Source organism: Gouania willdenowi, chromosome 1, assembly GCF_900634775.1.
Source record: "Gouania willdenowi chromosome 1, fGouWil2.1, whole genome shotgun sequence".
In the NCBI taxonomy this organism is placed as follows: Eukaryota; Metazoa; Chordata; class Actinopteri; order Blenniiformes; family Gobiesocidae; genus Gouania; species Gouania willdenowi.
In genome coordinates, this window is record NC_041044.1 from 19,308,804 (window position 1) to 19,320,271 (window position 11,468).

The window sequence follows — 11,468 nt, forward strand, 5'->3', positions numbered from 1 at the left end:
GTAGCAAGCGAGACACGCAAGAGACCCATCGGATCTATTTACATAATCCATGTATCAAAGATAAGGATAATCCATGTTATTGTGCAGTAAAAAGAATGTTTCAACGGTGTATTCCTTTAAAATTGTCCTCTGCTTCATTCTACATCCACGGATCAGCTGTGGCTGCTGCAGCAGGAAAGGAAGAACGCTGCGCGCAAACGACACCATGTGACCTAACCCGACCACCAGTTCTAAATATCTGTCCAAACCCGACCCGTCCGGTGGCGTTGGGTCCTGTCAGGGTTCGGTCGGGTATCCATCCACTATCCACAGTATCAGCTGTTCTCCGTGATAAACAAACATTAGATATGCGTTCCCGCGGTGACTGGGCTGATGGCTGCAGTTCCACTTACCACCGTGGTGTCACTATGGAGTCTGATTTCTAGATCCTGCCCTATGCTCCTTTAAGGGTTTTTACTGTTTATTGACCCATAAAAGTAATCTGTACTCTGTCATTAGTTGCCAATTTGACTTAGAAAAAAAAGATGTGATATGGGATCTTAGTGGGACTACCATTTCTATTAACTTTATTATTAACTTATTTATTAACACAGACGCAGAGCAAACAATATTTAGACCTGATTCTTGCTTCGACTTCTCCCTCATCCACTTTCACCCACTGAGACCATTCCTCTTCATCTTAACAAGCGAGCTTTCCTGACACCGTTTATGACCAAACTAATTACTAATTACACAAGTGGTCGGTGTGAGCTACAGCACAACGCTGGGCCCTTTGTTATTTTAATTGTTGATATTTTGAAAAATGGAGCGTCGGTAAATTCTCTCAAGGATGCTTGAGGACGATGGATGAGCTCTGAATAATTTATTATCTTTGTGGAAACACACTCCGTGTGTGCTATGGGGGTCGTATAGTGCCGTACACCTCCACTCTCGTTATGGCAGTGCTCGCGCCTGGGATTGATGACGAGGTAGCAGCCCGTCATTAGGGCTCCCTCTTTCACCCGTCGCTAGTGCGTTTGGTGAATATGACGGGCAGAGGGGGTCGCCACCAGCCTTTGACTAATTACTCCGGGCAATGCTCCCCCTCCTGATGGATTAATATGTATTGTGCAAATGGGATGGACCCACTCCTTTCACGAGATGAGAGACGAGTGCATCCAGATCCTGAGCTGTGCGCCACGCACAACCTTGATAATTGATTTCATAGATGAATGCCATCGCAGGCAGGATGATGAAGTGGCCATATTTGTTCAGAGACTATCACATGCAAACACGAAGCATGGTCTTTGTCACCAAAGAGGAATATCCTCCTGTGCAGATCCGAGTCCCTTCAGTCTTGCCAGGGGAAATACGTTCAGCACAACACCCACATGCACTCCCTTTTTTGGGAATTTTTTTTACCAATTCTATTGGTCAAACAAAGTGTTTTCTATCAGTTTTAAACTCATATCTGTGCAACATCAAAGCAAGATAAGTTTTGTGTTGTCATCCATTTATTTTTATTATAATATTTGAACAGATTTGCCTAACAAGCAGTAAATCTCCTTGTCCTGAGTACCTTTGGTTTCAGTCTGATTGGGATTTTCCTTTCTTGTATAAAGCTACACTTCATTGGTATTGGATCAAAGATTTGTGAGGAGCCCCAGGCTGGAGCAGTGTTCGACCAGGTTGTATAAGTTATTCTGATGTAACCACCCTTATTGTTTTATTCTCACTTTAGTTTGAAACAGTTCTTCTAACAGTCATTTGTTTTTAATCATAACACACATTTTTTTTTTTTTGCTCTATTTACTGCACGCATTTTAATATCTACCAATGAAAATCCAGACACACAGAGATGCACTTTAACAGTTTAGAGATTTCCACAAAGAGAAGAAACCATACTATACTTTTCTGAGTAGCATCAGAAGTAACACAAATTAAATACTTAAATTAACATTTTTTTTTCTGCAAGCATTTACTTGATTAAATTAATCTTGAATTCATATTGAATTATTTAGACCTGAGCTCATGTTGTTTGTCTCAACGTTATTTTTAATATATTTTAAGGGTTAAAAACAAACAAAAAACCTGCACTTCAAAAACAAATTCACATTTCTTACCCATTTATAAAAAATGTATTCATACATCTCTAAAATGTTAAAGTGGTGTTAAAAAAAATACTCGCTTGAGCCCTGTGATGCTTTCAAGTTATGGTAATGTCTATTTCATATTTTAATTAAACCGCTCTCAAAAGCAGAAGCGATGTTTTATTTTAGACATGGCGCTCGCACTGCTTACACAATCCAATATAGCAGTGAGTCCTCATTAAAAAGTTAACACTGTCTCTTTCTTCAGTGCACCATGATTTACAGACTTGGGCCAGCAAAGTGAAATGTAAATTGGAAAGATAAATGGTGAATACAGACATTGATTAATATTGGTAATGCTATGCTTCCCCTCCTCACTGTTTGTAATGGCCTTGTCCTTATGCTGAGAGCCATGAGCCCTGACAGGAGCTGTCCTGCTGGGCTTGAAATTAGCCTAGAATGCAAGCACGTGCCACAGCAGTGTTTGGAAAAGTCTTGCTGTCATTTTCCCTCTCCACTGAGATAGTGCTTGGATACTCAGAGTTCCTTTTCAAAGGGAACGCGAGCCAGAGAAGAGAACACCTTTCACTCTGACATGCAGACAGTGCCACTGACAACAACATGGATACAGTGATTTGGAGCCCGTCCTTGTGCATTAAAGAATCTTTCCAAAGTGTGATTGTGAGAGTTTTTTTTTTTCTTTTTTTCTTTAAACACGCCGCCCAACACAATGCGGGCTTTATACATACTTGCTCGGACCAAGTGCTAATGCTGGGCTGCTATACCATGCTGGCTGGTAATTGCTAACACATGTGCTAACTCTGTCTCCATGCAGCCGGCCGAGGGAGTTCTGGCGCCTAGACTACTGGGAGGACGATTTAAGGCGGCGACGTCGCTTCATCAGGAACCCGTTTGGATCCAGTCACTCAGAAGCCACTCTTAAAGCCGTGGCCGAACACGGTCAGTCCCACCGTCCACGTATACACTCATCTCTGCCTGTCATTTCTCACTCTATTGGTGTCGGCACCCTACATAAGCCAATAAAAATTAGTCCTACTATTGCAATAAAAAAGGTTTATTATAAGTAACAGAGTGCCATAAAACGGCACTTGCATTTAAATTTCAAATTCTCACATTTATTGCAGTGTTACGCTAAGCTCAGATAATGAATTATAGGTAACTTTGTCTGGTTTGTCTTGGTGAAAATGAATAACGTGACCTTAATTATTTTCTTTTCTTGGCTGCATCACAGCGGCTGATATCAGTGGTAAGTAAACCTTACTCTCCTTTAATTTTTCTATATTTTCTGAAGGAATTATTGAACGTTTTCTCCCCAACATGTGCCAGGCTGTAGACTTGAAATAAATGCAAATTAGTCACCTAGCAAACAAGGCCATAATATGGCATATTTTCCAACAAAGAGCAGCAGGTGTAACAGGGGTCCAGAGAATCATGATGTAAATGGAAACAGACAGTTTACTAGGACTTTTGGTGACTTCTGGTCAAATAAGATGGTGGCTGAGCAGCAGAAGCAGTTGGAGAAGAAGCTCAGACGCCCCCTTTAAACCAGTGGTTCTCAAACTTTTTAAGCTCAAGAACCCCCTTTCTCTTATTTCTGAATCCAAGTACTCCCTTTGTCCGACTACATTATTTTACTCAGAAAACTATTTAAAAACAACTATAGATCATAATGATGGAATGAATGAGTGATAACACATTTTAAAGAATCTCATTTTCTAAATAAGTGGAAAGAAACAGTATTTAGTGCCGTGGTTCTCGACCTTTTTTGGATCGTGACTCCATTTTGATATTAAGAAATTCTGGCGACCCCAAAGACATTTAGAATTAATTTTTTTTATCATGTTTGAGCTCAGATATGTATTTATATATTTTTTATTTTTATTTTCATTTTTTTACTGCATTTTATTTGAACTACATTTATATTTCACAAAGTGAAAGTATAGAAATACAGTTGTTTAAGATTGGGTGTTTTAATTTAAAAAAAGAATAATAATTATACCATTTCAAAAATCTATTTTAATTTTTCAGAAATTTCAGGTGACCGCTTTTAAACTCCAGGCGTCCCCACATGGAGTCCCAACCCCATGGTTGTAAAACCAAGATTTAGTTGCTCCTGAATAGATTTATTTCTATAGTTTTTATCATTTTCGGTTATCTCATGCCTGGGGTGAGACCAAGACTGACACTTTATTTGTTAATTTTCCACTCTCTCTCTTTCTCTCTCTCAAGTAACCCTTGTAGTGCTATCGGGTACCCCCATTTGAGAAACACTGCTTTAAGGGATTGTGATTTCTCTTAATCAGTTCTACTTTTAGAAAAAAACTCAGTCAAGTTTATTACTTTTTTAGCCGATAAACTTGTTTGATATTTTCACATAATAATTTCAGATGGCGTACAATTTGGGGGGGACAAAGAGGACAAAGTCTTCCAATAACTATCATTCAGTTGCAACAAGGGTTAAACCACTACCTCCTCAGAGTCTGCTGCCTGGCCGAACCACCAGAATATATCATTAAAATAACTCTTTGACATTGAAAACTGACGGCATCCATTTTCTGATGTAACCTTTTGTCTTGTTTTAGCCGACCCGACATTTGTTAAGGAAGTGCGGCTCAGGATGAGAAAGCAGGGCTGAGTTTTCAAACGGAGCGCAAAGGTCATATCTGGCTGTAATTATATTCATCAGATGCAGAGGGGAAAATGCAGTCTCACTCCCTAAGAAAATATTTAGTGTAGGATCAAGCCTAAATTCACCCTCATTTAGTAGCTACTTATGGCAAGACTTTTTAAATCTCACTCGAGACGTTCAAATTAAAACCAATGAGGGATAGAAATGACTTTTATTGTTGGGTTAATATTAAAACATCACATGGAGAATTATTACTTAGACTACATATCCTTAAACATAAGCAAAATTTTTTTTATTTTTTTTGTAAAAAAAACAAAAAGAAAAAGACTACTTTTATCATTTTGCTATCATGATTTCCACAGTCGAGTATGTCTGCCACTAGGCCTGAGCTGGTTGTTATATGTTTATGGTTGGAATGAACCATCCTTTCTATAGGATTGATTTGGTCTGGACCTGGACCCGTGCAGCTGAGGTGGCAGAGTAAATACCTGAAGACTAATGTCTCTGTTCTGGTAATCAATACTCGCCTCATGACCACACTCCTGGCTACGCTCCCGTTAAAAACAAATTAGTTAATTCTGACAATTTAATTGCTGTGGCCATGCATGCCTCGAGTCGTGCAGGCAGGTTGTTGAAGCTTTCTATCGGATGAAAGGGGGTCTTGGAAAATGTTTATAACCTGCTTGGTTTCATGCATGTTTTTTTTTTTTTGATTGAAGATGAGTAGAGACAGTAGTGCATGGGTACATTTTAGATTTTTACACACTGCTTTTTGCCTAATTTCTAACTATCTTTATGTTTTAATTCCAACAAACTAAGCTTTACTTGTCCCTCTTCCCAATTATCATATGACTGTATTTACTTCAATGCATATTAGTGGCTCATTTTGTCCAGTCTTTACAAACTGCAACTTTTTGGAGCAGAAAAAGCTAAAAAAAAAAAAATGAAAACTATAACTATTGTGATGTCACATAACCAAACAACAAGAGCAAAAACTGAAATTTCTTGACTCCCCCATTAACCAAACACATGTGAACTACTAATGAAATATTTAACAAAACATTATCAAGTTTTACAAATCAAAAGAATTAAAAAAAAATAGTTATTACAGGTTTTGAGTCGATGGGTGACTCTTTACTTATTGATTCAAACATCTGAGAGAAATTTAGATTTTAAAAATAGATCTCCAGAACACTAAGACTCAAACAAATATAGTCTGCAGGACACTTTATTTTGTAAGCTGTAGCTTGGGAAACAATAAACTAAAGTCATAAATGGGAATTTTAGAGTTTCTTTGTGGAATTATTGATACGCCGTTATATTCCTACCCCACACTTTGGCACAACGTAGGTTTCAGTGTATGGTTTGGACACATGAACCTACAGGCATAGTATTTCTATAGCATCTATATATATATATATATATATAGGTATATATATATATTTTTTTTAATTCTGTTATATTTAAAATAATGTAAGTTTAAACAAGTTTTAGTGTATTTTTAAATAACTGCACTCTGTTTTTTGTGGCATGTGTGTATAAACCTGGAGCAGCAGTTATTACTTTTAGAGCTTTAGTTGCTCCAATTCATTAGAGACGGGATCTGGCATGATTGTGTTCTAATATCGGTAGGACTATTGATATCCTCATACAATATAGAGGATTAAATCCATTTCTGTTCTTAAGCTCATCTGACTTCCTGTCCACTTGTTTGGTGAGAATATGATGGCATGTGGTACGTATTAGGGGTGCTGGGAGTAATTTCAGTGCTGCTAACTAAAGAATCCTCCAGGGAGCCTTAATTACAGGAAGGCCATTCTGAATATCAGTGTGCCGCATTTTTTTTTTTTTCCAAGACAAGAGAGTTTTCAGCCTTGTTTAAAAGTAAACGCCGCTTTGGTGTGCAACGTGCAACAACCTGAGGTGATGATGACAAAAGAAATCCACTGTATACATGTTCATTTACTGCCTGATCAGAACACAAAGACTCTCCCTGATGCAACAAAAGCTCACTGTATAGTGCTCATGGCAAGGCTTGCCAGACAGTCTTTGTGTTGTGCACTGGTGCGTTCTTGTGTGGATCGTAGCATGCGCCGCTGGGAAATGCAGCGCTCTATAAATGTTTGCAGATTACTGTCTTTTTTTTTTTTTTAGAATAAGCCGTTTAGAACCTCCAGTCCTCTGGAGAGGAGATCTAAATGGCCACTGTGCAACCATCAATTTGTTTAAATGTGTTTGGATAATCTTTTTGTGCGACATGGTGTTTATCATGATGTACGTTTTTAAAAAGCAACATATGCATTTAGGGTTGGGATCATGTCTCGTCTTTGTCACATTTCTTTGCCGGTTTTTCATTTAATCTGCCTTGAAGTTAAAATTCAAGACTTTTAGTGATCATTGGCCTCTCAAAGCGTTACAGCAATGATCAGAGCAAACAAAAATGTGGAAGTTCTGCTTCTGAAGCAGCAAAAGCTGATCAACAAATACATTCATATTCTTTTTACTGATTTGGAAGCAGAGGAATAAAACACTATTGAGCCTTTCAAACCTCCCTCAGAAGAGTTTTTATTTTTGCAAAGCCACTGAACTTTAGAATTTTTAGAATATTTTATTTATTTTTTTTTTAGGATTTGAATTATTCTGTATTCTGTTATCATGGCACTGGTTTCAGCTCTTACCGAGAGGTGAAACCAGTGATTTTAAGACTTTTGATGATGACACGTGCACTTTCCACTGCACATGGAGGTGTATTGAAATTCTGCATACATTGAAGGCATTTATAGCAGAATGACTAGAATAAATCAAAAGTAATTTATTTAGACAGTCCAAGGAGAATTATTCATGTTTACAAGGTAGACCTGAGGAGCCTATTGATACTAAAGTACAGAAAATAATAACTGCTTTTATTTTGTTAATATGATTTGCAGGAAATACAAATACAAATTGAGTGTATATTTTTTTAAAGTAGCCTGTCATGGAATATTAAAGAAAAAAAAATGTGTGCATTTTATTATCTAATTTTTGCAACTTCATCCAATATGTGTTTTGAATGTGCATACTAAGTGTGTTTCATACTCTTGTTTTTTATTGTTGTTGACATACAATTTGAAATGTACAACACTGAATGTAAGATAACAAATGAATGTCAAATAAAAAAAAAATAACATTTTTGCCTCTAGCATCCGAGGAGGATATTCTCAAGGGAAAGCAGTCCATCAGAAGTCAGGCTTTAGGTAATCAAAACTCAGAGAGTGAAGCACTGGTGGACGGAGACGACGACACGCTGTCCTCTTTAGAGGACAAAGACCTGGAAAACCTGACAGGTAAAGTTCTCCTCTTTTATACCTGTGATGTCCCTTTAATTTAAAATACGAGGTTTAACCTAATCCTTAACTCTACTAATCTTAGTCAAATGTTAAACCAGCGTTGGAACACTTTTTGAACTGTTAAATGATAGGATTTTAGTTACATTTCTTATTGAAATATTATTCATAAGCAGTTTTTTTAATATGCATCTTTTGGCCACTGGAGGTCAGTTTCACAATCAGACTGAGGTAACAACAGCAAACACTTGAGTATCCAGTGGTAGCAGTGTTTAGTAACAGGACTGTATATATCTGGGTCAAAAAGAGGTGTTTACATGTGAATAAACCTTCCTCCTGTTTGCATCTCCTTAGTTTTATATGTTAAATGAATTGTAGCCAACGATTGAAATTGATGTGCATTTTTGTTTTATTATTTTTTGGCTCGCTAATTATATTATTAACCTAATTGATAAGATTTTATATCGTCAGATAATCGGATTGCATTTTAATCCGTTCATGTTTGCTGACATTGCCTATACTGTACCTCCCTAAACTGCAGTAATGGGGCTCAGTGCTAATAAAATAATGCAGACATATGACAATGGGATTAAACGCGGGGTTTGTGTCTAATAAAGGGATTCATACAGCGGGGATTGGCCTCCAGTTAAACAGCTGTCTGCTCGGGGTCTAATTGAATGTCTTTGTGTAACAGAAGAGAAAAATATTTTTCCAACGTGTCAGTCAGTACTCACGGGGCTCTCTCACACACACGCACACACACACACACAGATGTGCTCAGCACGTCCGTGTGCGGCCCTGAATGTGACGGAGCTCAGGGAAATCAAGAGCGCACATCTGCAAACTCGGCGCCGCCTCCAGAGCGCAGAGCCCGGCATAGTTCACTCCTCCGGGCCGCCCCCTGTTACCGGCACAGACAGACCGATGGGAGGAAAATAATGCAGCTTAGGCATTCAAAGGCTTAATAATAATAATAATAATAATAGTTGAAAGAAAAACCAGTTTATTTTTTACTTATTTTCAAACTCGTTAAAAAAAAAAAATCAAGTTTAATTACATATTTTTAACTGAGTTTATTGGAAATATGTTTCAAATTTTAAGTCACAAATATATTATTGTTTTTTGTTGTTATTGTTGGGGTTTTTTTTTTTTTTTTAAATAACATGTATTTATTTACAAGTACAGTGCATATTAACATAACAGCTCAACTGTAAAATATGCCAGAGTTAGCCAAAAGGCTAGTTTTCATCTGTAGTCCTAGGCCAGATGTACAATAGGCACCCTGGAAATAAGTAAGGCTAGTTCATTACATTTACATGTAATTTAATAAACAATTAAAATTTGATGCAGCTAGGTTTGTTAAAAAAAATAAAATTAAAAATGCTCAGGCCTACAATGATGACAATCACCTTAATTTTTAACATGCTGAAAATATGCGTCATGTCTGTTGATCCAGATCGTTATTTAGCTATAGTGAATTTACTTATATTGTGTGTGTGTGTGTGTGTGTGTGTGTTTCGGTCCAGGCCCGGTGAACCTAAGCACCAGCGCTCAGCTCGTGGCCCCGGCCGCGGTGGTGAGAGGCACGCTGTCCATCACCGCCTCCGAGCTATTCTTCGAGGTGGATGAAGACGAGCCCAGTTTGAAGGCCATCGACCCAAAGGTGAGGCCTCAAACTCATTTACATGGCGTGGAAATACCATATAAACAAGCTCTCACGCGCTGAACTTTCTCATGCATCTCTTATTTTGAAAAGGCCAAAAGTAAGCAACTAAAAGATGAGGGCCATTTACATTTATATCATACACCATTGTTATTTATTTAATTATTTATGTATTATTACTATTTACAATTTTTATTGTGGAAGCTGGAGCTGAATTATAGGTAAACAACATATTTAAAAACAGATTTAACATTTTTAAATATTAAGAAATTAAAATAAAACAAGGATAAGCATTGGATTAATAATTATGATATATTATGTAACACATATCTGATCTACAGGTGGTGGTTTTGTGAGGTTGCGGAAATGTTTATCTGACATTATTGAACATGTTGAAATCCAGATCATGTTTTATTTATTTTGTGAATTTTTACAGTTATTCCAAAAGTACTGCATAAAAATAAATGTACAAATGCTGAAGGTTGAGCATCATCTGTTGTGGGCTCTGTGCTTGTGTTGTTGTTGATACATGGGCGTTAGCATGAGTCCATTGATTTGGAAATCCTTTAAGCCTATGATGCTCTGAGAAAATAACTTATGAGCTGAAATGGACCGTGCACACCTTTCCCCGTCAAGTTTTAGGTAAAAGTCTCCTCTTTTTAGCTACTATTTCCCAAATTTAGCTGCTGCTGTCAGAAGATGTAAAGACACAAGGCCAAGTTGTAATTTAAATTTCCAACATTTTATTAACATTTCTTTTTTTTTTTTAAAGTCACATAATGAAAAATGAACTTGGCACGCAACATTTTCTTCTTTCTTTCATTCAACGATTTTGTGCATATATTTAAATAAAACTTTTCTTCACTTTGTGAAAACATTTAAAGAAGACAAATGAGTTTTTACATTTATTTTTTTTAAAAAGAAAAAAAAAAAGTACCTTCACTTTCTCTGGCACTGGCCGATTGCTCCATAGTATTAAAAATGTGGTGGTGTTTGCTTGCTGCATGTGTCATTCAGTTTCTGACCTCTTGGTTCACATTTCTTGGAGACTTCAACATGGAAACAGTCTTAAGTTTTTTTTGTTTTGTTTTTTAATCCGAAAAACAAACCAAAAAAAAAAAATCTTTCTCTGCAGTGTCAAAAGGAGTTCATAATTTGTCCAAACTTTTGGCATTGGTGAGGATTTCCCTCGCTAGTCTCCAAGTCTGCTTGGCTGCAGCCTCCAGGGCTGAGTGAGGCTTTCCCTGAAACAAGTCCAAGTTTGGCAAGAAGTAGTGGGGACATCTGCGGCACTGCAGGCAGGAAATGAGCTGCAGCAGGATCCCGTTCAGTCGGTCTCCCAGGCACGACTCGTCCCAGTCGGTCTCTCTCGGGTGTTTCTCGCACTCGTACAGCAGTAGGGTCTTCATGTGGTAGTTGAACAGAGGCTGTCCAGGCAGCTCCAGGTGACGGTCCCTCAGTGTCTTGAGGATGGACAGACACTTCTTCCTGCAGCCGGCCATCAGCAGCCGGTTCTCGGCCTCGCTGAACTGCAGGACCCAGGCGTCGCTTTCTGCCGAGCTCTGCTTCCCAGTGAGCGAGTAGCACTCTTTAGACAGCAGGTTGAAACCCTCAGCTTTCACTTCTGCTACCCGGTTAGGCCCGGGCCAGGGGATATGGGGCATCGGCCACTGAGCTGCACTCCGAGGCCAAATCCCCGTGCATTTGAAGGCGGGGGTGATCTGCACCACGTACCTCTCACGGATCCGTAGCCTGACCTCGCT

General features: G+C 38.2%; 2 protein-coding genes across 9 annotated transcripts in view; one reads left to right on the top strand and one right to left on the bottom strand.

The window, feature by feature from the left end:
• The window catches only part of lrba (LPS-responsive vesicle trafficking, beach and anchor containing), a 222,265-nt gene that overhangs the window by 125,652 nt on the left and 85,145 nt on the right, over positions 1 to 11,468 (top strand). For 5 of the 8 annotated variants that reach the window (XM_028469572.1, XM_028445918.1, XM_028433844.1 and 2 more), the window contains exons 37-40: positions 2,905 to 3,029; positions 3,322 to 3,336; positions 7,899 to 8,042; positions 9,569 to 9,705. In XM_028469572.1, the coding sequence (XP_028325373.1) occupies positions 2,905 to 3,029; positions 3,322 to 3,336; positions 7,899 to 8,042; positions 9,569 to 9,705 (421 nt within the window). The remainder of the gene's footprint in view (positions 1 to 2,904; positions 3,030 to 3,321; positions 3,337 to 7,898; positions 8,043 to 9,568; positions 9,706 to 11,468) is intronic. The other 3 variants (XM_028446752.1, XM_028444348.1, XM_028445143.1) reach the window with 1 other exon arrangement.
• Positions 10,630 to 11,468, bottom strand: part of mab21l2 (mab-21-like 2) — a 1,712-nt gene continuing 873 nt past the window's right edge. The window contains exon 1 of the mRNA XM_028447980.1: positions 10,630 to 11,468. This exon is cut by the window's right edge and continues 873 nt beyond it. Within this exon, the coding sequence (XP_028303781.1) occupies positions 10,854 to 11,468 (615 nt within the window). The 3' untranslated portion in view covers positions 10,630 to 10,853.